This window comes from Ooceraea biroi, chromosome 13, assembly GCF_003672135.1.
Source record: "Ooceraea biroi isolate clonal line C1 chromosome 13, Obir_v5.4, whole genome shotgun sequence".
NCBI classification, from domain to species: Eukaryota; Metazoa; Arthropoda; class Insecta; order Hymenoptera; family Formicidae; genus Ooceraea; species Ooceraea biroi.
Genome location: NC_039518.1, coordinates 1640423 through 1666178, shown reverse-complemented (window position 1 = coordinate 1666178; position 25756 = coordinate 1640423). Strand labels below are relative to the sequence as shown.

Sequence of the window (25756 nt, the reverse complement as noted above, 5' to 3'; positions counted from 1 at the left end):
ACACGGTATCGGGCATAAACTACTAATGTGTATATAAAATAGTACATGTATGAACAAAGGAAAATCATTTAAAGCAGTGAATCATTAATATATTTTTTTATTAAAGCAGAGAATAGTTGGTATAGGAGAGTTGTAAATGAGGAACAGTCGTGTTTATCTATGACGTAGTAATCTATTCGACATTCCAAGTTTTTATTTATCGTAGTTCAAAGATTTTCTCTAAAGGACCTTACTTAAAAACTTAGGTTAGGTTAGGTTAGGTTAAAGCAGAGAATACTTTGTACTTATATTAAAACAAACTATTCTAGATATTAACGATTCACTGCTTTAAATGACTTTCCTTCCTTCGTTCATATACATATTCGTCGTTTATGTCTTTGAATATTCAAAGTAACTACTACATTTTCGAAACTTCTTTTGTTAATAACTTTTTAATAAACAACGATCGACGACTAAAACCTAGTGCGGGTTATTCGAGAAAGTGACCTTTGTAATATATCTCAATATCATGCTCTTGCTTCGCGTGGACAGCTGAAAAGTCGTGCGAAATCATTAAACTTTTTTTTAATAACTTTTTAATAAACAACAAACGACGGCTAAACCTTGCAGAAGGTTACTTAGAACGATGACCTCTATAACATATGTCAAGGTCATTGACATTTGCGGGTGCTGACCATAAGTGAATATTTACCTTTTTTTTTCAAATATCAAGGGACCAAACGATGCACTTTGTTTCGGTCAACCAACAATTTGTCACTTGGTTGTACGCGATGATTTAAAAAAATATTGTTTTGCGTCATTCTTACCTGTAGAGTGTCGAGAAGCGTTCGATCGAGCAGGTTCTTCGGAGAAAGAAACGCAAGAAGCGGGCACACAGTGTTATTTCCGTGGAGAAAATCAGTTGTGCTAACTGTATTTGTCTCTATACAATTAAGCTCCGTCTATACGATCGATGCTTGATACACTGGCGTACAATAAAGCTTCGTCTATATATCGCGCCGGACCGGCGCGAGTCTCTCCCGCGCGCGATAATCTTATCGCGATTCGGGTTTTGTCGTCGCCGGAGGTTCGATCGACGTAAAGACCGAAGAAAAATTCTTTTCACACAATTTTGCTTCCTTTCTCTCTCTCTCTGTTTTTCTTTTTAAACGATATGCGCTATGACAAGGCAGGAATGACAGGCGATACGTTCGTGAACACCCACACGTCGTGCGAAGGATCCACGTATTGTTGTCGTATTGTCAATGATCGTGACGAAAATTTAGTCTCAATCGGGCATTTCACGAGACACGCATATAAATACGCGACACGCGAGCTCAAGTACGTGCTCTCTCGTGAAAGATATCCCGCGAGTGTTCACACCGGAGGATTCGATTTTGGTTGACGTACGACGACACGGGAACGTCCCGCAAAGAATGTAACAAATTAACGGAAATCTGTAGGACTTTGTCTCGCGAGATGTCCTGTTCTTCTCGGAGGATAATCGGCTCTCAGCGTAACGCAGATCGCTTCGACAGAAAGAATAAATCAAATATATCGAAAAGTCGTTTCTCAACGGCCGAGACAAAGTCTTCTCGATTTGCATTAATTTGTCGATTTTTCTATAGGACAGCAACGCGATGGCGGAATTGCGCTGGGCTGAAGACTAATCGATAGCCGTGTCACTCTTGTCGCGGTTGAGCCAAGTCGCGATAAGCGCGACCGCCGACTACCTACCAATTGGTCCTCCGAGTTGTTTTGTCAATGAATTTGTACACTTGTTGCAAATGATAGATTTACTCCGTTGCTCGGTTTCTGTTATTTCTTTCCTTCCGTCTTTTCTCGCGCACTTACATGCTACACGCGCATTCACAATTAGCTCTGTTTTTTTTAAATATATATATATATATATGTATATGTATATATGTATATCGTTTACATTTGTCGCTACGTTCGCTTTTTTTCATTGCAAAGTTACCTCCCGCGCAGCAATCTCTCACTCCCTTTCTCTCGCTCTCATTCTCGCATTCTCGCATTCTGTTTCACTCTCCCACTCTCTCGCTCTCTCTCATTCTTGGGATTTGCATCATTAACGGATTGTGCACATATACACGTACAATTAACATATACGACGTAGCGATCGTTGAGAACATCCATGATTGACTTCTGCTACAATTATACAACTTATTTAGAGTACAACTGTTCCATTACAAATGGTCAACGTAACGCTTGCGATGTACGGGTGTGAGTCTTTCTTTTCACACGTGTGGCTCCTGTTATTCTTTCTGTGTATTGTGGAGTGTACTGGTAGATTATTGTTTTACTGTTAGCGTAAGTTATTAATATTAGGCGTATATATATAGTACAGTTTACACACCGTACGGTACATACATACAGATGCCCGCGACAACCGGTGGATTGTTTTCCGTTTTTCGAGTTTCGAATTATGCATATCTCGGTAGCACGATATTCTAAAGAGAATTTATCTGCATCCCTTCCCACGCTTGCATTTCCTCCCATTTCTACTATTTTCGCCACGATTTGCGCACGTATAGAGGAGAGAACAGATATGCAACTTGACTGACGGTAAATCTCTGTAACTTTGCGGAGGACATCGCGCGCACATCACTTACACGTGAAATTTTACACAAATTTCTATGCCACGATTACAAATCACGCAATTTACGCACACAATGGCATTTTATATTTCTCATCGAAGAAAAAATGAACGAGGCAAAAATCATAGTGCTACTCACATTCTTATTTTTTACTTGTACTTACTCCGCTTCAACTGCGGACAGTATAGAAAAAGGCCTACTAACGATAAGCAGCAAGGATTGAAATCGTGCACGATTTCAATCAATTGAAATTTCGCCAAGGTTGCAGACAAAGACAAGTGATAGTCATTTCTATATTTATTCACGTGGAACGTTTGTCGTGCGATTAATCACATCCGTCCTCCCGTATTTTATGGCAAAAATCGAAACGTGCCAGAATAAATTAAATAATCCCAATCCCTGCTGACAGCCACACTCGTTCTTAATCGTGCGCATTGATTTTCTCTCTCTCTCTCTCTCTCTCTCTCCCTCTCTGTCTCACTTGCTCGATTTCTCTCGTTATCTCTCTTTTTCGAAGCTCTCAATCATACGAGGACACAACTGTTGTTGACAATTCGCTATTGGCGAACTACATAGCTTGATTGCGATCGATCGATCGCGCATTAACTAATTAATGCGCCCGGTGTCGTGGGCCGCGTGATCTCCGGTATGCTTCTCGTGCAATCCACGCAGCTATGATTTAACGCATACATTACATTTCATTATAGATTCAATGATACATAATATATAGATACCTTTTCTTTTATTATCTCACTTATGTACAGAGGGCAGCTTGCCTAATAGGTAGATTCAACGCTGGATGACGACTGAAGTAGCAAGCGGGACGCCGGTACTCCTCGATAATTGACGCCAAATCGATGATCCTGGTGTATCGCTGGTTCGTCTACGATATTTCCGAATTAACCGATATCGTATCCGGTCTTGTTGCGACCTTCGTCGATTCCGACACTAGTATTCGCTAATGTCTTTTTTTTAAGTATTCCCCAAGAGCGCCATTAATTTATCAGCACAATATACGATGTCTCTGCGTGACATCATTTTTTAATTAACTCGCAGCGCCACGTCGAAAGTGTCTCAAAAGCAAAGCGATATCCTCTTTCGCTCTTTCGTAATCTTCCTTCACCCGGAAATCGATTCATCGCGAAACTTATTTCAACGCACGATCAATGGCGCTCGAAACACAACGAATTATATTAACGCGATAATTGCCAAATCGTGCTCGTTAATTAAAAAGCTGATTCGGATGATTTCTCATATACTCCGACAGGCTTATTGTCAGATTTCTTTGGGTGCGTCTCGCTTGACGCGCGGACTTGAGACATGAAGTCACTCCCTTCGGTCATGCTTGATCAATTCCGCGTGTACTTGTAGTGCCAAACATCGAGTGAGCAACATCGTCCTCGCTATAGCGATCGTCGTCATTAATCATTATCAATCGCGGAGCAACGCGTCTCTTCATCCAACTCTTCTCCTCCACTAATTTGCTAATTCCACTTCCCTCCTCTTTCTCTCTCGCTTTCTTTCGTCAACGGCAAATCAGCACTTTATCGGGTGTTTGAATTTCAATGCCATAAACACAAGGAAACAGCATCCAGCCTTGACTCTTTCGTCCAAACGGACCGAAATGGACCGAAAGGAGGACCATGGCCGTTCGTTCGATCGGTCGTTGACCAGCTCGGTCGCACCTCGAAGGATTACAATAATGTTTTATATATATATATCTTTATTTATAACGTATATATATATATATATATATATATATATATCCTCTCGCGTCGAAACAAGGTGAGAACAAAATTCGAAATAAATAGCGTAACGAGGAAATGATGAAATAAGTGGACTAGTTAATATATCAGCGTCTCACGTAACACTTGCTTCTCTCCCCTCTTTCTTTCCTTGACACACGCATGACACACGTGCATACATGCGCCCAAACACGCGCGTACGATCTCCCGTCTTTTTCTTGCCCTTCCCCCACCTTCCGCGTGTTGCCGCATTTCTTTTAGCAATTGCAGTTTGCGTTCGCTGGATTGGTCGGTTGATCGGTAAGCCGCTGACCCTTGTTCTGCCCGCCCGTCATCAAGTTTGGATCATGATCCAGCGATTCGCTCATCTTGTCACATATTATGTCCACTAGTGTCTCAAACACCGCCTGTTCAATGGAAAGAGGAAGAATTGATTATACTCGTACTAAACGATTGACAAACGACAATTGACGATATATAAAATTTAAAAAAAATCTAAAGATGAGCCGTTAGATTTTAAGTGTAAAATTTATCAATTTATTTTAATTAATCATTAACAATTTCTACACCAAAATTAATTTTAAATTAGAAAACTAGATATAACTAAAATTGATCTAAAATATCTCCGCTGCGAGTGCGCATCTTAGGCACCGCATTAATTTAAACAAATTTAGCTAAATAGTTTATCGCGTCATGGTAACGAAACGTATACCTTGACGTTAATATTCTCCTTAGCCGATGTCTCGAAGAATCGTACACCTAACTGGTCCGCCAACTGTTTACCCCTCTCGGAACTGATCACTCTCTCCTCCTCCATGTCGCATTTGTTGCCCACGAGGATTACTTGAGCATTGTCCCACGAGTAATTTTTTATTTGCGTCACCCAGTCCTGTACCGAGTTAAATGACTCCTCGTTTGTGATGTCGTACATTAAGATGAAACCCATCGCGCCTCTGTAATAGGCCGTCGTGATCGTCCTGTATCTCTCTTGCCCCGCCGTATCCTGCGTGAATAAAAAATAATTAATAAACGTTGCGTGAACGCTACTTGGAGACATGTAATTGTGCGACGCTTTGTCGGAATGCAAAAGTTGAAGTGACCAACAGTGACATAAAAAGTATATTATTGTATACCATATATACAGGGTGTCCCGGGTTTTAACCGACAAACTGCGGGAGCATATTCTACTAGTGGAAATAAGAAAAAATTCTTGTATCGAGTTTGCTTAGAAATGCTTTATTACAAAGTTATAAACCAATATTGAAAAGAAATATCAGATAAGTAACAACGGATTTTTTCACAAAAATAAAAATTATCTACGCAATGATTTAGTGACGCATTTCAAAATGTTGTCCTTGCACGTCGATACAAGCTAGACATCGACGTAGTACAGAATTTGTTACAGTACGACATTCCTGAAAATTTTGTTGCATCTCAGTAACTGAATTAGTAATTCGTTGCTTCAAATCTTCAAGCGAGATTACTTCTGTACTGTAAACTTTATTTTTTAAAGTTGCCCATAAATAAAAATCAAGAGGCGTTAAATCGGGCGATCTCGGAGGCCAGAAAACCGGTCCTCCTCGACCAATCCACCTATGAGCGTAATGTTCATCTAACCAGTTTCTAACTTGTCTAGCATAGTGCGATGGACAACCGTCTAACTGTATCCAGCTGTTTTGGCGAAGATTTAAGATTCTTTCCGAGCGTCGTCGGTGTCTTAGAGCTGAACGAACATCATCATATTCATTCATAGGTCGAAATGAACCCAAATTACGTAATTGCAAATGGGTATTACTAAACACAGAACTATCTGGTACTCTCCTGTTAGGAAATCTACGTTGACACTCTCGTACGGCAGCTCATGCATTTCCGTCACAGAATCCGTACACGAAATGAATATCAGTGTATTCCTCATTTGAAAATACTTGGCATTCTGATAGTAATTGCTAGTTGACACGACGATTGAAATCTAACGGCTACTGTTGTGAAAGTAACAATCATACTGAATCGTTTCAACATAGTGAACATGAATACATGTGAATACACATAACATAAACATCTTCGACCTCCCAAATTCTACACTATGTTCCGTTGTTACTTATCTCATATTTCTTTTCAATATTGGTTTATAACTTTGTAATAAAGCATTTCTAAGCAAACTCGATATAAGAATTTTTTCTTATTTCCACTAGTAGAATATGCTCTCGCAGTTTGTCGGTTAAAACCCGGGACACCCTGTATATAACGGAGGCTTTTGTGATATAAAAATATTGAAATATTGTGTGTATAAAAATATTGAATAAAAATATTTGTATGACGATATCTGCTGGTGAAACCGTACATACAAAACACATATATGTGCAAACATTAGTTTAGCTTTTCTTTTTAAGAAATTGAGTCTTTATTTACTTTCTTTTTTTCAAGAGGGAATTCGTCAGTTTCCCAATAGATAAAAGTATTAGAAAATGATGGCGAATATATTTCGAGGATTAACATGTTTATTAGTTTTTTTAAAATAAAGGCTCAATTTCTTCAAAACGAGTACTAAATTAATTTGCACACCTAATAATTGAAGATATACTGACCCAGATCTGTAGCTTGACCCTTTTGTCATGTCTGAAGACGGTCTTCACCTTAAAGTCGATGCCCACCGTGGACACGAAAGCCGAAGTGAAAGAATCATCCGCGTAGCGAAAGAGGAAGGAGGTCTTTCCGACGGATGAATTGCCGATTATCAGCAGTTTAAACATGTAGTCAAAATTCTGATCCGCGGCATCTCTGCCATCTTGACGCGCCATCTGCGAAGAAATCACCTAGATTAGCTTTACAGACTTGTAAAATTCACGAATTCGGTGATCTATAAATCGAACAATTTATTTTTAATATCACGCTTATATAGATCTGCGACGGAACCTGTGATGGATAAGAGAACGCTACACGATGCAATGGATTTACTGGTGACGCGAACTTTGTCACAGTTTATCGGATCATTCAGTTGCATGCTTATAAAAATATTGGATAAAAATATCGGAGAAAACAACTAGTTCGAGTGCTACTAGCTGTAAAGCCACGTACACGTAAAGCCATGTGAGTAAGATTTTAAAAATTTCAACAGCTTTCCTTCCGTTTACATCTGTCTGCGAATTGAAATATTGCCGGTAAATTAAAAAATTACTGTGATTGAAAATGTCCAAGCATATTTTCTCGCAATGATTGCAATAATTTTCTCGTCAAGTAACGAACCAATTATTGAATATAAAAAATATAAAGTAAAGAGATAAAAAATATTTTGAGTCCTTAATCAAGTATTTTCTTGCGCGCGCGCGCGTGTGTCCTTGTTGAAAATAGCATATTAAATGAACAAATAATTTCATCTACGTCATCCACACATAAAAGCTTTCAGCTATCTACCAATACATGAACCACTATTTTCACAAGTTCCTTAATTAAAGTACAAGCGGAAAATTCAATTGAATCGGTCGACAGTGCTGGACGTTCATAAATCATCAATATTATCGCTCGCGCGCGCGTTAATTGCACCCCATTGAGTTTTCTCGAGTATTTGTCCCTGCGTCAATTTCTTCCTCGCTCAATTGAGAGTGCTCGCAACAGATACTCCCGAGTCGAGTCGATATTGCGGTACCGGATTGTTCCTCTGTGGCGTAATATCGACGATGGACATCATTCGGGCCATCCGCGTGCGCAGCTCGAAAACGGAGTCCTCAACCGGCGCGTGCGGTGCGTTCTCGTGTCTCTTCGACATCTCGCGCGTCACGTGACATCCGATTTTCGTTCTCCTCTCCTTTTCTTCCTCTATCTTCTTCTTCGATCACGTTCGCTGACGGATTTTTCTCTCGGTGTCTTGACTTGTCGCAGTCTCGTTTTATGAACTGCGATTTATTGGCGATTCATGTTGCCGCTTAAGGGGGGAGCCTGCTTTAGAACGCTGAAAATAAGGTATATTTTACGAATTGTTTTTGGAGAAACTATACAGCGGATCATTATAAAACTTTGATGCATTTATTAGTACATGTTTAAAGATAAAAAAAATTATTTTTTGATTTGAATATATCGCTTGTAGAGGTCGTCCTGGAGAAATCTTAGTGCAGCCGCGTCGCCGGCATCGCAAATTGGTGAGCATTCTCCTGCCTCCAAATTTCGTCTAAACTGAAAAATTGAAATATCTTCTCGTTATTTATGAATTCCCATCGTCGATGAACCAAAGAGAGAAGAAAAAAGTTGAAAAGTGTCAAAATGGTGGAGCTTAGAACACAAAAGTACGATTTTTAGGCAAAGTTTTTGAACTTTTTCATGCAAAAATAATTGTTTAACTTAATGTTTTTATGAATATTAAAGGTTCATCGACGATGGGAATTCATAAATAACGAGAAAATATTTCAATTTTTCAGTTTGGATGAAATTTGGAGGCAGGAGAATGTTCACCAATTTACAATGCCTCCAGGACGACCTCTACAGGCGATATATTCAAATAAAAAATAATTTTTTTATCTTTAAACATGTACTAATAAATGCATCAAAGTTTTATAATGATCCGCTGTATAGTTCCTCCAAAAAAATTCGTAAAATTATACCTTATTTTCAACGTTCTAAAGCAGGCTCCCCCCTTAACTGCCCCTAGTCCCGTCTCTCTCATTTCATCAACCAAGGTCAATCGCTTCGTCTGTACTTCTGTACTTCTGCACTTCCACAAATCGTGTTTCATCGAACGTGTGCGTGAAGCAGCTTGTTCATGCGCAACTGTTAAGCAACTCTTTAACACCTTCGCGTCGTCCTGATGCTGCTTTCGCATGCGTTTAATTGAACTGCAGTTGAAGATTATTCGACGGCCATTATATTGACGGTCTTGTTGCGACGCTCACTTCTGCTTATTCCTTGCCGATTCCACAAGAATTCCGACAAGAAGCACGGTGAATCGGCGCTCACTCAACTGCGCGTTTAATTAATCGGTCGAAGAGAATTTGGCAGGCTGAATAGTGAATTACTATGATGTGCACTTGGTCCGCGATAAACGGCGTCGCGTGCACGTACGCTGTTATTCAGATCGGCCTGAACGAGCGACGTGGCCACATTCGCGGTTCTTTCTTCCGTTGTTCGCTTCAACAGTGGCATGCTCCTTCCGCACTCCGCGCGCAAAGCCTACGTGTCAATGACGATAATCGGACTCGCCAGCGATAGCGCGCGGTTCACGCAGGTGCGTACAATCGCCTTCGTACAGGCTTGATTAATTTTTTTGTTTTGCTCCGTTTTGATTCTCTTCGACGGTGAGGATGACAATTAAGTGAGCGGAAATGACGCCGTCGAAGCGGCGTTGAAATCTAAAGAAAGTTTCGTTTCCTGAAAGCCCGCCGATTTTATACCGATTCTTGAGAAGTATAGCCGCGGCTATACTCGTGGGTTGGAAATAAATCGGTGGATTGGAAACTATAAATACGCGCGAATGTAAAACCGAGGGCAAGCCAAGGAACTTTTAGACGCGGTAGCAACTGCGTATCGATTTTACACTCGATTCACCGGACGGTGAATTATGTCGGAAGTAAAAACACACAGTTCGCTTTACGGAATATCTGATTTTGCCCGGAGTTGTACGGAAGACGAGACACGGAGTGCCTCTTGGAGGGACAAATTTTTTTAACACAAATTTAGCTAGAGGGTGTTACTTTTTTTCGCAGTGTCTCGAGATTCAAAGTAAATTAAAGTAAATTAAATGTTGCTCAGCAAGGGAGTTCGAATTGAAGTTTGATTCGAGGACGATCCGTCCTTAAAGTCACTTTTCATCTCCACTTACGTACGACTGAAACATTATTGACGTGATCGTCATTCCCGACTCGGGGAGAAGTCGACTCCACGAACGCTCGTTCGTAGAGAACACTCGCGAGTCTCCTCAACGCCGATCTTCCGCGTCGCGTCGCGTCCGTCCACGACCGTTTTAAGGCTGTCGCGTTGAGCGATCAAAACCATACAATTGCGACTCGACGACATAGCGCACTGTGTGTAATTATTTCACAAAGCGCGCGATAAAATGGGGAGGATAAAATCTCATCCGGAAGATTGCGTCACGCACTTACGGGCACACGTATATACATACACACACACACACACACACACACACACACACACACACACACACACACACATATATATATACAGGGTGTCCCATTTTATATTTGTCAGTAAAATATTTCGATACGACATCGTTTCAGAGAAAAATGTTTCAGACAAAAGTTATATGGCTTCGAGGGGGCAAGATGATGATATTCTCAATTTAATTGTAGATGGCGCCACTTTCGAGATTTCATCATGGCGGCCATTTTTTTAAATGGAAGTCGATTTTTCTCTCTAAGTGAAAGTTGTAGCTGATAATGAGACGAATACAACGGTTTTTTGTTTTTTGAAATTGGACCATTTTTCAGTGAGTTACAGCGTTCCAAAGTATACTGTTTTATAATTTAAGTATACACATAAACCAAATCTTGTATCGAAAAATTTTTCTTACAAAAGTTTTATGACTTCAAGGGGGACATAAGATGCTGCCACTGATTTGACCTTGGGTGCACCTGTCAAGGTGTATGTGAAGGTTAACTTTTTTTTAAATGGATCTTTTTATTTCTCATTATACAGTCTTGTAGCTTACCTCGAGAGCTTTTCAAAACACTATAATAAAGTATTTTTTCGTTAAATATTATTCGAGTTATGAGAACTACAAGTTACAATACTGCCGGCATTTGCATTACCCAAAGTGTACCGTTCTATCAACTATCCTACTTTTAGCGCTACCCAGGAACAACGGCGTGGACGTAGTAGGCTTCTGTTCCCTTCGGGGTGCTTTATTAATGTGAGTCCCCTTGCCTCTTACAATTGGGGTGCTTGTTTAATGTGAGTCCCCTTGCCTCTCACAATTGGGGTGCTTGATTTACTATAAATTTTTAGTTTAAAAGATGTTCAATGTTGGCACCGTTAACCTCTTGACATAATCTAATTCTCCGACGAAAATGTTCTTCCAATGACAGTAAAACCATGGAGAGACGCTATAAACTTTGGAACGCTGTAACTCACTGAAAAATAGTCCAATTTCAAAAAACAAAAAACCGTTGTATTCACCTCATTGTCAGCTACAACTTTTACTTAGAGAGAAAAATCGACTTCCATTTAAAAAAATGGCCGCCATGATGAAATCTCGAAAGTGGCGCCATCTACAATTAAATTGAGAGTATCATCATCTTGCCCCCTTCGAACCAAACGACTTTTGTCTGAAACATTTTTCTCTGAAACGACGTCGTATCGAAATATTTTACTGACAAATATAAAATGGGACACCCTGTATGTATATATATATATATATATATATACGCATACGCACACGCTTCGCGATTTACGCGACACGGTAAAGGGAAAAGTAGGACAAGGTTTTCCGTGTGCGATAACAGTATATCGGCGCCATATGTCATGTCAACGTTAACGGCGGTCGGTGCAAGTGAACGCGCACCTCCACCTGTGCGCATTATACAGTGCAGAGGGTAATCGAGCGTTCCTCGGGCTGGAGGAGAGAGACGGATGATGATTGAGGCAACGAGCGTTCTACCGGAGGTCAAGCGGATACGGAAATCGATGCCACGATGGCGGGCAATGGGACAAGTCCATTTCTTCTCGGTGATTCGCGAGGGATTGCACTGACGAAGCTGGATTACCAAGTTAGTCTGCCAATTAGCGCGAGAATCTTACGATCGATGGCAGACTCGCTGCGGCCAGCTCCGTTTCACGCCTCACTTTTATCGTTTCCGTTTCCTCCTTCCTTCAGATATCCAAGTCCTGGATCCTGAAGCGCGCCCGTTCGTCCCTTGATATCGCATCTTGCGATATCAATGCTTGCTTGATTATTAAGAAGTCTTATTGTGTCAACGTATTTATGTACGTACATGTGGTGTTAATATAAAAAAATTAACAATATTATAAAATTGGAATATATATATATATAAATAGATTCCTCTGCGAAGAGAAGAGTAGCGAAGAAGAAAGAAGAAAGAGAAAAAGTTTCCCTTGATTCCTGGTTGTCCTGGACTCACTTGAAGTCCAACAGTTTCCTCTATCGAATCGTCGATATGTGTACCGTATACTTTCTCGGCGGACGCGTAATCGTATACGATCCGTAGTCACGCTCGATGCTGATTCCATCGACGACAGTGAGAGAGAGGGGGGGGAGAAAAAGACAGCGAGGGAGCAAATATTTTCGGAAGCGAATCGATTGTTACACTCATCGCTGCCCACCCACGCTCGTGCTCCCACCCGGCCGTTACGTAGTTTCGATTTCAGTGCATTCAGTGCAGAATGAACGGTGGCGAAAGATGGAACCTCCGTTTACGTCAGAGGCACGCGCGTTAGCGTAAAGATATTCGAGTCCTCTCTCTCTCTTAGACGAGTCCTTCACTTCCCTCCCCCTCCCCCTCCCCCTTGGCCGTTCCCGGCGTGGGCGTCGGGAACGAATAATTAAAGGATGTTACGGGGGTCCTAGAGACACCGAGTTGATCGCGCCATGGTAACATTTTTACCTTGTACGGCTATTATTTATAAACATTCATCAGTTATTGATTCTCGATAGACCAACGACATGGCAGGAACGAAATAATGGCGAAACAATCCGAAGTCCGAGGTATGATGAATACGTGTAACAACGCGACTGAAGTAAAGCGAGAAAAATGGGAGGCTTAATGAGGTACGATGAGAATTGTTGCTGCGGTACGGCGACTAATTAGTGCCGCGATTAATGCCGCGATAGTGCGGCATTTACAGAAGACTTGGCTCGTATGCACGTTGCTGCTCGTATCCTAACATCACACTGAACAATCACTGACAAGTATCACGCCCGAGACTATGGAGGCCAGCACTCAGCTGGGTGTCGAATGGCAGAGAGCTAACTTATCGGCATCCCTTTATCTTGCCTTTCGCCGTTGAATCTTGATGAAAAGAGTCGTGCGAAAAGATATGGGCCGTGATCACGAAATTTTCTAACATGAAGAAAGCACTTAACGAGGAAACATCGCCATGAAACAGAGACGGAGACGGATCAGAGCGTGGCCACTACGTCACGACGATACTATAATACGGTGTCACATAAAGCGTAGAAAGCCAGTTGGAATGAATGGAAAGTCGCATGGATCGTGCCCGCAGCTTTCATGGCTGACGGAAAGCGAAAAGCTCTTACGCATTGGCCTATAAGCTGTTCCAAACTTGCGGGATATAAAAACTATGTAACAGATACGATTAAAATAAGTGTCTAAGGGGAGAGGAAAATACGCACACTCGAGATAATCAAGACAGAACTGACAAATGAAGCATTTCCAATCAATATAACAGCATTTCAAATTGACCAATATAAGTTTAAGGATTACGAATGAGAAAAATGTGAAACAAATGTACGGGGACAAGAATACCGAAAGGATGGAAGGCAGGCAGTAGAGAGATAGAGAGAGAAAGAGAGAGAGAGGGATAGATGGAGAGAAATCAATAAGCAAGCTATCGTGACGAGTTTGCTTGTTCCTCGAGAACTTTTCTCTCGGATTCTCGCTACTCGTGTGCTGATCTTTACTAGAAATTCTCGCAAACTATCGCAAAATGTCACCTGGAAGAGTCACTCCCTGGAGATGGGTGAAAAGGTTGGTCTCCCTTCACGGACGATGGGTCGCTCTTCCTGATGACCGTGACTGCTGGCCGCCCGCGACGAAGCGTTGGATTTCGTCGCTGTCGAGGCGACGATGATAAAAAAACAGAGGAAGAAAGAGAGAGAGAGAGAGAAAGAGAGCTGCGATGACGGATGATGATGCACCACCACGCGCTGCGTTGCGCTCAGCCGGCGGATCGATTGGTATTTAAAGCGCGGGGCGAAGCGCGAAGGGGTCGTTCGTTGGAGCAAGGGGTGGCGCGGCTGCCAGCAGTAGCACCAGACAGAGACGTCGTTCCTCTCGTCGACGATGTGATCTCGCACCGTAACCGCGATCGCGCCGCCAACAGCACGACACCACTGCAGGAGGACAGGGTTTATCTCGTAAGGACGATTACAGGGAGACTGGAGTGCTCGCTCGCGATGAGGCGCCTCTTGCGCAGCCAGTCAGACACCCATACGGGCCACCCGCCGCCGGCTATAGCTAAAATATCGACCATACCGTACGACCCCCGCCCGTCGTGCGGTATGGCCCGCTCCGGGGGACGGAAGGACGTGGATCCGCGCCTGCGCCACCGACAACCCCCGACTTGACATCAATATAATCACGACTGGAAGCACACGCACGCACTCGGGGGAAAGAGAGAACACTTGTTGATCCGCGGGGGATGCCCCACCGCTATCTCGAACGACTTTCGATCCTCCGTTCGATCTGCGCGAGACTCGCAGGTCGACCGCGTCGTGCAATCAGATCGCTGATAATGCCTACAAACATTTCCCCACTGATGATATACCTTTTTACTATGAAGTAAAGTAAGCAGTAGGAGGATGTGACGGTATTGGGTCATTAAGTATGAAACTTTACAAATGTAAAAGCGCCATCTTTAACATTTGTTATCTCAAATTTGGCGCCAGACGTCAGTATCAGGTTAGGTTAGTGTGATAGATGTATGTTCGCTCTTCAAATGTCATATTTGTTTGTTCAAATATCTTCATTAGTTTTATTGGTGGATTCTTTTTTATAGAACTATGGAAAAGTCCAAAATTCGTGTGATTTATGAATATGAGTTCCGCCGTGGAACCACAGTGTCGGAGACAGCTCGTAATATCAACGCTGTATTTGATGAAGGTTTAACTACTAAAGCAACGGTGGGCAATTGGTTCAAAAACTTCAGAGATGGAGATTTCAGCCTCGCTAATGAGCCACGTGGAAGACCAAAGACGAAGGTGGATAATGATCACTTGAGAGCCGTAGTAGAGTCCGATCCATCTCAAAGTACACGTGAATTGGCATCGATATTCAATGTTTCCATACCCACCATATTGGTTCATTTAGCTGCAATTGGTAAGATAAAGAAGTTGGACAAATGGGTCCCGCACGAATTGACCGATGCGCAGCAGGCGCAACGTCCAGAGGCTTCCCTTTCTTTGCTTTCCCGTCACAAAAATGAATCTTTTTTTAATCGAATTGTGACCTGCGATGAAAAGTGGATACTCTACGACAATCGTAAACGCTCACATCAGTGGTTGAACGCTGATGAACCACCGAGACATCACGCGAAACCCAACATTACACAGAAGAAGCTTATGGTGACTGTTTGGTGGTCCAGGCCAGGTGTTATCTACTACAACTTTATGAAACCTGGTACATCGATAACGGCTGAAGTATATTGCAAGCAACTGGACGAAATGATGCAACAACTTGCTATTAAATAACCGAAATTGGTCAATCGGTCAATGCCAATGCTGTTGCATGATAATGCTCGACCGCACACTGCACGACTGACCATGGCAAAGCTACAGGAGTTGGAATTGGAAACTCTCCGTCGTCCACCATATTCACCAGATCTATCACCTACCGACTATCACTTCTTCCGGAATTTGGACAACTTGTTGGTGGGAAAATTCTTCAATTCTCAACAGGCAGTCGAAACAGCCTTCCGCGACTTCATCGATTCCCGTACTCCTGGTTTCTATAGTAGAGGCATAGACCAACTACCACTAAAATGGCAGACGTGTGTAGATAACATGGGCGCATACTTCGATTGAAAATAAATCATGTCCATGTGCCAAAAAATGCAAAAGTTTATGTTCTATTTGTAAAGTTTCATACTTAATGACCCAATATTTGGTGTTTGATTGAGTAATCGTCTTGTACTTTGTAGCTTTTACAAAAGATCCAGGAGAAGAACTGAAAAGAAGAAAACTGATTGAATGTTGGATAGTCGCAGATGTGTAAAAATTGATTCTTTATTGCGTAGTTACATAAAATCTAGCATATACTCGCAGTAGCCTGTAGAAAACTTCTCGTAAGGTACAAGAGTTTCCATAAGCGATAACAATAAAAAATATGTAATCGATAAAACATTGAATGTTTTATATTTTAATAGATAATGATTGAGAAGTGTTTTACGACAGCCGCGTTCTACGTCTCGATTAACGAAATAATACAAAATAATAAATAAAACAATTAAGCCTAACATCTTTCAACACATCGCTCATTCTTGCGGTATTGCTTTCACTACATCTCCTGTTAAAAATAACGTGGATAATTATATCTGTCTGATGAGATATCCATACTGTTTGACTCGTGAATGTCCGACTACAGTTTACTCTCGGCATTCTCGTCATACACGATTGCCGGATTCGTGGCCGCCCATTTTTCTTTATCGGCATGCTGCGCTTTCCTCGGCCGGTTCTTTAAGTTCTGTATGCCAGCGTAATGCTCTTCGATCTCCCTTAGCGTCCTGCCCTCGGTCTCGGGCAATATTATATAGAGACAGCACAAGCCGAAGAAGTTGATCAAAGAGTAGAAGAAGAATGTGCCCGACAGCGACATACCATTTACCATGTAAAGGAAGCTCTTGTTTGCGATTGACGTCAAGATGTACCCTATCATACCAGCTGCGCCGACCGCGCTGCTACGTACCTGATAATAAACACACGAAATCATCCGTGAATCTGGTTTCTATACAGAGTTTATATAACAAATTTTATGGGGATACAAAATGCGAATATCGGAAAAACTTGCAAAACGAACCTGTACGGGAAAAACCTCACCCGCCAGTATCCAAGGCAGTGTCCTGATGCAGAGATGTGACGCGAAGGCGGCGCTTATCATGAGGGTAGTTGGGATCCAGGTATATTTGACACCATCCAGGTAATCCGTGTCGTTCAAGTAACCATAGATGGCAGTGATGAGGAAACACAGGCCGGTACCAGTGATCGAGAGGAAGGACAATCGGCGCTTTCCCATAAAGTGTATCACCATTACGCAGATTATAGTACCGATCAGCTGTGCAACGCCCAAAAACACAGCGGCCGTGTACTTATCAATCGGTGCCTTCAGTTTTGCAAATATCACGACGGCAAAAGTCTGCAGAGTCGATGTGCCGCCGAAAGAACCGATGAAAAAGGCCGTACTGACCAGGATAAAGGGTAGATAAACCGTTCGTTTGGTGTACAATCGCCAAATCACTTCCTTGTTGGCATCGGTATCGTCGGCCGGCTTTTGAACCGCCTCGCGGAGCGTCTGAAATTCCTTTTGAACCTGCAACGGGCTCACCCAACCTCGTAACCAGCAGAGAGCGTGTTCCGATTCTTTGAGACGACCTCTGACTGGAAGAAACAATTTTTGAGGTAATATGACAAACTTTCCTTACAAAAAAGTAGAAAGGAGCTTTCCTGATGAAATTTGCCTTGTTCTTTTTCTACAGCCGATAGAATTGAGCAAAATTTTGTATAATAAATATAATAAATATCAATAAATGAATAAAATTTGATTAGTCACTTACCGGCGAGCCAGTGTGGACTCTCCGGCACAAAGCAAAGGGCAACAAAGCAGAGAATCGGGTAAATCAGGTTGATCAGGGCTACGGTTCTCCAGTGGGCTAGACTGCCACTCAACATTTGCGTGAAAACACCCAGGATAACAGCCATTGTGGAAGTTGCGGAAAGCATACCGCGCAAATGAGGTTGCGTCACTTCAGCAACATAAGTCATGACTGGCGCTTCGAGGAGGCCACCCGTCAGGCCTGTCGTCGCGAGTGCCGCAAACAACATAGCGGGATTGCTGGAGTAGTAGTACACTAGCCAAGCCATCACGAATGGGATATTCGCCAGCATCATTGTACGTTTCCTGCCCAGATATTGCGACAGTGGCCCGCTCACGAGGCAACCGATTGGCACGAGAAATAAGTTTAAGCTGCCTGAAAGAGATGAATAAAATTCACTTATTTTGATGAAAATCTCGAGGACAACTTTTAGATGAACAACGCATTTAGATGAATAATGAATGACTTTTTCAAGACAATAGGACAATTTCCCAAAAACGTTTTACGCTTTTGAAAAAATTCTCTTTTGAAGAAAAACAAGATTCTAGGATTCTACATTGGTTTTAGAGAGGGACGTAAATGGATACTTACTAATCCATGTCAGCTCTTCCATAGTAACTTTGATATCCGCATCTTCTTTTTGTAACGCTGGAATCAGAATAGTCGAGAATCCCAGAGTTGAACCGAAGGTGAGTAGAAGCAAATTCTTAGCACTGACTGCGCAACATTGCGGTAATGCTTCCCGAAATTTGGAAACGCGTGCCTCCTCGACCGTGATCGACGTCTTGTCATCGTTTCTAAATGCAGGAAAAGAGATATTAACCCAACGTATATTTTAATGAAAAGGTAAAATTGCGTAGTATGTCTTTTGTTCTTTCCTAGATTATCTAACTATCAGATATTATTTTGATAAATCTCCTATTAAATAAATTAATACAATATACATCTAATATTAACAATACGCATTTAATATAATCTTTTATAGAAACAGTAAATATTTGTTTTAAAATGAGCATTCTCTTAATATTAGTAGCTATTTTACGCTTTGGTAGATCTTAGAACTTGACACGCTCGACTATCCTTAGATGTCTACATGCGCTCCATTCAACTCTCAATTAGACGAATAAATCGTCTTAACTTTAGACGTTTGGACTTTAGACAGCATCAAGGTGGAAGAGCCATAGATTCGCGATACCAAGTGAATTAAATCGGCTCTCCAGCTAAAACGTAATCGACGGTCCATTTACGAAGCCTTTCACTTGACGTAATCATTTTGCTTTGGGCAACAATCTTTATGGTAATACTCGGATTTAGTAACATCAAGTGTGTCGATCAATAATTGTATATTAATTCTCTTTTTTACAGAAAGCCTCGAATTTATAGAAAGATTTGAATTTATTATATTATTATATAAATTTATTTTATATGAATTATTCCTACGACTGTGAACAGTTTGACAAAAAAGAGTCTTTTTTCTCTTTTCGATCAGAATAATCGGCTAATATTATTTCATGCTAACGTTTTCATGGTAATTTATAGGACCTTGAGTTATACAGCGTCCTTTTATGTTTCATCATCAAATAGATTACTTCCACGTTACAATCACGTGAAGACTGCGGAGGTAAAACGTGAGAAGATTCACTATTAATTATGTTATTAAATCATAAAGCTCATTATTCCTTATTATTCTCTGCTTATTATTCCATATCTTAAAAACAGCTAATAAATAATGTATGAACTACACTATGGAATATATATTCATTTTTATTCGAATCTATATAAATTACGAAATATTGAGTTGGCCAAAAAGTAATTGCGTTTTTTTATATAAATAAAAGGCGAATTTTTCATGGGAAACAAAAACTTTATTAAACAATATATTGTCCATTTTGTTTGATTATTTTTTGCCATTTTTCAGGCAACTTCATGATTCCGCGCTCAAAAAAGTTCTTATCTTTTTCAGCAAAAAACAATTCCAACAACGATTTCATATCCCCATCAGCAGTAAAGGTTTTACCATTCAAGGCGTTTTGCAAAGAACGAAACAAATGGTAATCTGATGGTGCCAGGTCTGGCGAATATGATGGATGTGGTAACACGTCCTATCCAAGCTTCAACAATTTTTCACGAGTGACCAAACTTGTACGTGGTCTAGCGTTATCATGGTGAAACATAACACCTTTGCGATTCACCAATTCTCGACGTTTCTGTTTGATGGCATCATTTAATTTATCCAGTTGACGACAGTATACGTCTGAATGAATGGTTTGATTCCTTGCAAGCAGCTCAAAATACACAGTCCCACCAGACTGACAGCATAATCTTTCTTTGGTGAATATCTGCTTTTCAAGTGCTTTCAGCAGGTTCATCACGCTTGCTCCACCATCTTTTTCGTTTGACGTTGTTGTAGACGATCCATTTTTCGTCGCCTGTTATCATACGTTTCAAAAATCGATCATTTTCCTCACGTTTCAAAAGAGAATCGCAGATGTCAATACGCTTAGTGAGGTGAATTTCTTTGAGCTCATGTCGTACCCAAATATCGAGCTTACTAATGTATCCAAGTCGTTTTAAATGGTTTTCAACACTCGATTTCGATATGTTAAGATTCTCAGCAATCTCTCGGGTCGTTAAACGCCGATTCGAATCGATCAGTGCCTTTATTTTGTCATCGTCAATTTCGATTGGCCTTCCTGAGCGTGGTGCATCTTTCACATTAAAATCTGCAGATCGAAATGTAGTAAACCGATTTTGACACTGCCGCAGTTTTAAAGCATCTTCGCCATATACATGACATAACTTTTTATGAGCTTGCACAGCGTTTTTCCCTTTTCGAAAGTAATAAAACAAATATGAGGAAAATGTTCTTTTGATTTTCCATTTTGAAATCGACGGCAAAGAAACAATTGTTAACGAAATCGTGTAGTTTCTTTTTGTAAAACAAGCTTGAACTGTGAGTTGTTAACCTACACAATGAATTTGCGGTTTAGAATGAAGTTAGTTACATTTCAAGACATGTATGTCCATCTATTGGAAAGAAACGCAATTACTTTTTGGCCAACCCAATATATATAAGTGACAACATCTAAAGAGGATTAGAACAGCCGAACGTTCTCATAAGAGATCGTTCACGGAAAGCGGTGAAGAGTAGGTTTATGATGATCCACATGTTACATTGCACAAACCTTCAAGAACGTGAGCAATTACATAAGCGCAATGACGCGAGAGAGGAAGTACTTGTTGCGTTAAATCCGTGACTGTATCAAACTACAGCGAAAACGTTAGAAACGAAGCATCAGCATCACAATGCGATGTTCATAAATAGTTTGTTTAGACGAGGCCACGTTGGAGTAAAAAATATCTTTCTCTTCTATGTATTTCCTTGCGCGTACTTGACAGTTCTCCTTTTCTCTTTTTCTCTCTCTTTTATTTTTTATGGTAACCCAGCAAGCTTGTGATACCACAGGCATTGCTCTAGGTGCAGTGTGTTGCTTGTGGATGCACACCATTCTCTCATGTTGAATGAAACGAGCCCAGCGGTGACGTAATGCGGTCAATCGTATAACGCAATCTCAATTTCCACGTAATCTCGATTTCCACGTGCTCGGTGCAGGTGTGTTCATTGCTCTTTCCCATGCTTGTGGCTTGGTCTTGTGGAATATGAAAACCTTTAAAACGGACACGTATGTTGTTCGTTCGAGAACTAAAACGAACTAGAAACGAATAGAGTTAGAGCGCGTAAAAAACGAGTTCAGAAATATTTATTATGTAATTCCAAACGCCACATATATTCATAGGCTTGTTCAATATTGATTTTTAACGCACGGTCAATCAACCTTTAACGTGACTTTAATTGCGCTTAAAATATGCTAAGCAAATGTCCTTCACGTGCTCGTGCGTCGATTGTAATGCCACCGTACTATGCCACTGCTATGTAGGAAATTATTAATTACCCCATGCCGTTAATAGCTGAAGGAAATTCCAGACGTTATCAAGAAATCTACCATCTGCATAGACGCTCATCACAAATCGCTTGATTCTCAGCAATCTTAAAAATTGTTACCTTGCGGCTTCAGGTCGTCAAAGAAAGATATTAAAATTCGATAAGAGTACATAGAAAAATAGTACATAATAAATAGTATTACGTGACAAGAACGATCTTATCAATAACGATGAGTAGCGGTCATTACGTCATTTATGTCATTACATAGAGTGCGGTAGTCAAGCTAGACTAGCAGAATCATGCTTTTTCAGGCTTTTGAATTGCATTGTGTCGAGGTTTTTTTTACGGTACGACGCACTAATATCGCGTTGCATCGCGCCGCGTTTCCGAGTTTCCTTCTAGCTGCGTTCTCAAGCTGATTATTATAATGAGGCTTCTGTCGCCTCATCGTCTGATCGGCCGAGTACAGTATTGTCTCGTAGGCAGCCCTGATTGACGCAGAGGATATTCATTAATCGCAATGCATGAGAGTGAGATTAAGAAGAACAAGACGGTCAGTGAACTATTTGCATACAGCGAACGAGTACACACTTGGTATCATTGAATATTATATACTATAGCATTTAGTATTGAAGTCCCATCGCGAATGATTGATTTGAATTAATATATCGAATCTCATGCGTGACAGAATGGCAAAAAATAGGATGAAGAAATTTATCTTTCTGTAATGGATTTAGCATTTAGGATTTAATATTAAAGTCCCACCGCGAATGATTGATTTGAATTAATATATCAAATCTTATACGCGACAGAATGGCAAAAGATAGGATGAAGAAATTTATCTTTCTGGAATGGATCTAATGAAGTCTGGGAGCTTAATTATTATTTGTCTCGTTGCAATCACGCAACTAGCTTTGCGGAAATTCGCGAAATTATGTCATTGACGTATTGTTTTTTTTTCTGTTTTATAGGTTTTCCTTAGGAATCAGTCAGGCGCGACATTGATGCCTTGTGAGTTTCGAACTTATATTCTTTACAGAACATTGTGTGCACGATTCAGCACAAATTTATTGTGAAAGTAGATAAATCACGTTTTGAAGAACGAGCAATCTGTGTTCTTATTTTCATATTATTAAAACCGAGTTCCTTATAATCTTTCTGCGCATTTGCATTGAAATCACATGCAATGCAAATACGCTAGGCGGATTAAAGTGAGTAATGAGTAAAATCTTTAGCGGATTTTTTAACGATATGTCTCTCTCTCTTCCTTTATATTTTAGTTATAATTATTCTTGATAGTTGCACTGTGGAATATTATTTAGCAAAAGAGAGAGAAACAAATTTCTTTTATTAGAAATAAAAATAGCTTTTATCAGTTTTTTATCATTTCAAACTGGTTGGGAGATAACAAACTAGCATAGTAATGATACATTGATCATTTGAATAAAGCATAAATATTCCGAGCTACTGTTATCATCATGTATTAATGTAACATGTATTTCTGTGTCTTTTTATTTCCGTTGCTGTTAAGCGCTGGCCCAGTTTTTATTGGGGTATAACGGTATATTGGTCCCATTTTTTAAATATTTTTAATAATATGAGTTGTAACATATATTCGTTATTAAGAACATTTTTAAAAAATATACGACGAATATATGTTACAACCTAATAATACCGTTAAGTCTGTCGAGCGCCCATCAATCATGAAGCACTCCAATTTTTCTTCGTGCCACATATAAAATTTGGGTAATATACTATTATGTCTACTCAAGCAAATATTACATTTTATTGAAAATAACTAGCCCCAACATAAACGATCCGCAATTTTCTTACAAAGAGAATATAGTAATGTTCTGACAAACCTCTTATTGTTTTCCACGCACTCAGATGTCATCTTAGAGCTGCTTGTGCTGAGATCTCCAGTCTTCAGGTCCTGAAGTTCAGGACATGAGAGGCGCTACGATTTCGCACATACCAGATTTGATTCCGCTGAATGGAAAAATGATCAATTTGTTTAACACGTTAGGTGCCGCGCCAATTTCACGTGACTTATTCCATCGAGGCCGCGTAAGCCAACGATGGACGAAATACACTATCGGTCCGCTCACGGTCCGATCAAATATTCTTCCATTGATTATAACGTACGTATTCACATTACGGTAACGCTCAAGTCTCGCTAATGTGAATATGTTCATTATAACCAATGGAAGAATATTTAATCGAATCGTGAGCGGACTGATAGTGTTATCGGCCTTTGTATTATGCATGATAATTATATATGTACGATTGTATTATAGATGTTGATAGTTATATATTTATGTATGATAATTGTATTATAAATGATAATTATATATCAGTTATTATCCTAATAATGATATTATTGATATTATTTCATGACAATATTTCTTCTTACACGAAGTTATCAAAACGGCAAAGAGTTGTCAAATGGAAAGTCCAACGAAGCTCACCGATGGTCCGCACGGCACTCAACGTGTTGATAAATTCTCACAACGAGCTTCTCGATTGTCAGAAATAGTATATCCTCTGTGAATTCGCAAAGTGGCCCTTAGAAGGATCTCTTCAACCGAACATCGCGCTTCCCTCCGCGTTTCTTCACTCGCGTGTGTTTCACCGATTTCGATTTTCATTCAAGACGAGTCCAAAGCGATGCACATGCAATCTAAATATTCTTCTCAGTTTCGCTTCTTTTTCCTGATATCGGGAACATGAATTTTTTCTGCATTATTCACACGAAGCTAACGGACCGCGCAGAGAAGAAAAATCGGCCGCTCCTGAGACTGGAGGACCGTTCGATCGGCGGCGAGAATTCGGTCGTGAACCGATCCGAGCTTTGCCGTCGTCGCGGCGCGAGATCCGGCAGGCTCGCAGAGAAATCAGCGAGCTCGTGGTAGAAAGCGTTAGAGGTCGGCCAGCCGGATTGCCGATTTACATTACAACGGTATACTGCGATGGACTGAAACGTCGCACGGCGCGAAAACGGCAGGCGAGCTGCACTTTCGATTTTGAACTCCCTCCTGCGACCGTCACTTACCTTCTCCGCCTTCCTAACGGAGGAGGCGAATCAGTTCGTGCATGCCTCTCGCTCGGATGACCTCTCTGCCCCTCTTCCTTCTATTCCTGCGATCATTTCATTACATTCGCAATTACACCGGCCGTGCGTACACGCAACCGGTAACCGGCAATGTAACGAAAAGCGATGCTCTGCGATGAAAAGTGTCGCTTGCCATAATATACACTCTTTTATTTCATAAGAATTTTTAAAGACTTTGATGAGAGCATGACGAGATACATGTAAACGAAACGATGTCTATATTAAATATGACAATTTATTAAGAACAATATAATCTGCTGTACCGCGCACGCATATGCGATCGGCATTAAATTAATTAAATAAATATAAAAATCACACAATATGGAGACTTCTAATTAATCATTAACCAACCGATACAATTTTACTACATTTTATCTCTGTTAAAATTTCTTCTTCTCATCGCTATATTGTATCACGCTCAGGTCCGTGACACACAGAAAGCTGTTCAAGAAAAATATATGTATACATATACAGGGTGTCCCAGAATTGTGTATGAAGCGCTCGTGAGCGGGTAGAACGCATCGAACTGAGAAGAAAAGTCCTTTACCGTTTTGAAATTTTCGCAATAGTTAACGAGTTATTAATGATTAAAAATCGCTATATTAGTCCGGCCTACCGCCGAATGCAAGCGCGCGGCGAGATGCGACCGCCTAGAGATCGAGGTTGCTAGGAGAGCGGAGAATTGTTTATTACAAGTCGCTCTTGCCTAGCCTTTGCCACTTGTAATAAACAATTCTCCGCTCTCCTAGCAACCTCGATCTCTAGGCGGTCGCATCTCGCCGCGCGCTTGCATTCGGCGGTAGGCCGGACTAATATAGCGATTTTTAATAATTAATAACTCGTTAACTATTGC

General features: G+C 40.8%; 2 protein-coding genes and 1 long non-coding RNA gene across 7 annotated transcripts; 1 reads left to right on the top strand and 2 right to left on the bottom strand.

The window, feature by feature from the left end:
- Positions 1-882: 882 nt before the first annotated feature.
- Positions 883-14410, bottom strand: LOC105283930 (ras-related protein Rab-3). 3 transcript variants are annotated; one of them, XM_011347068.3, is made up of 4 exons: positions 13977-14410; positions 6928-7140; positions 5055-5345; positions 883-4749 (listed from the first exon to the last, which is right to left on the bottom strand). In XM_011347068.3, the coding sequence occupies exons 2-4, from the start codon at positions 7138-7140 to the stop codon at positions 4600-4602; spliced, it is 654 nt and encodes a 217-aa protein (XP_011345370.1). In that variant the 5' UTR covers positions 13977-14410; the 3' UTR covers positions 883-4599. The 3 variants fall into 3 exon arrangements, with proteins under 3 accessions (XP_011345370.1, XP_011345369.1, XP_011345368.1); XM_011347067.3 differs by lacking the exon at positions 13977-14410 and adding an exon at positions 10149-10500; XM_011347066.3 differs by lacking the exon at positions 13977-14410 and adding an exon at positions 7986-8275.
- A 1837-nt stretch (positions 14411-16247) lies between these two features.
- LOC105283932 (facilitated trehalose transporter Tret1) lies at positions 16248-24868 on the bottom strand. Of its 2 annotated transcripts, none has more exons than XM_011347069.3 (6): positions 24205-24868; positions 23654-23780; positions 18440-18645; positions 17810-18223; positions 17056-17633; positions 16248-16944 (listed from the first exon to the last, which is right to left on the bottom strand). In XM_011347069.3, the coding sequence occupies exons 2-6, from the start codon at positions 23683-23685 to the stop codon at positions 16618-16620; spliced, it is 1557 nt and encodes a 518-aa protein (XP_011345371.1). In that variant the 5' UTR covers positions 23686-23780; positions 24205-24868; the 3' UTR covers positions 16248-16617. The 2 variants fall into 2 exon arrangements, with proteins under 2 accessions (XP_011345371.1, XP_011345372.1); XM_011347070.3 differs by having other exon boundaries at positions 24260-24868.
- LOC105283931 lies at positions 20902-22897 on the top strand. 2 transcript variants are annotated; one of them, XR_002193623.2, is made up of 2 exons: positions 20902-22385; positions 22763-22897. It is a non-coding gene; the product is annotated as an uncharacterized LOC105283931 (long non-coding RNA). The 2 variants fall into 2 exon arrangements; XR_894777.3 differs by having other exon boundaries at positions 20905-22344.
- Positions 24869-25756: the final 888 nt, after the last annotated feature.

Bases quoted from the DNA above. Each gene is read 5' to 3' on its own strand.
- LOC105283930 (XM_011347066.3), bottom strand. From the start codon at position 8,105: ATGTCGAAGAGACACGAGAACGCACCGCACGCGCCGGTTGAGGACTCC. The intron at 7,141-7,985 runs GTACCGCAATAT...ATTTCTTCGCAG, and splicing joins CGCCACAGAGGAACAATCCG to ATGGCGCGTCAAGATGGCAG. The intron at 5,346-6,927 runs GTCAGTATATCT...TTATTCACGCAG, and splicing joins GGGTCAAGCTACAGATCTGG to GATACGGCGGGGCAAGAGAG.
- LOC105283932 (XM_011347069.3), bottom strand. From the start codon at position 23,685: ATGACATCTGAGTGCGTGGAAAACAATAAGAG. The intron at 18,224-18,439 runs GTAAGTATCCAT...CATCTCTTTCAG, and splicing joins GGAAGAGCTGACATGGATTA to GCAGCTTAAACTTATTTCTC. The intron at 17,634-17,809 runs GTAAGTGACTAA...TGTTTCTTCCAG, and splicing joins GAGTCCACACTGGCTCGCCG to TCAGAGGTCGTCTCAAAGAA.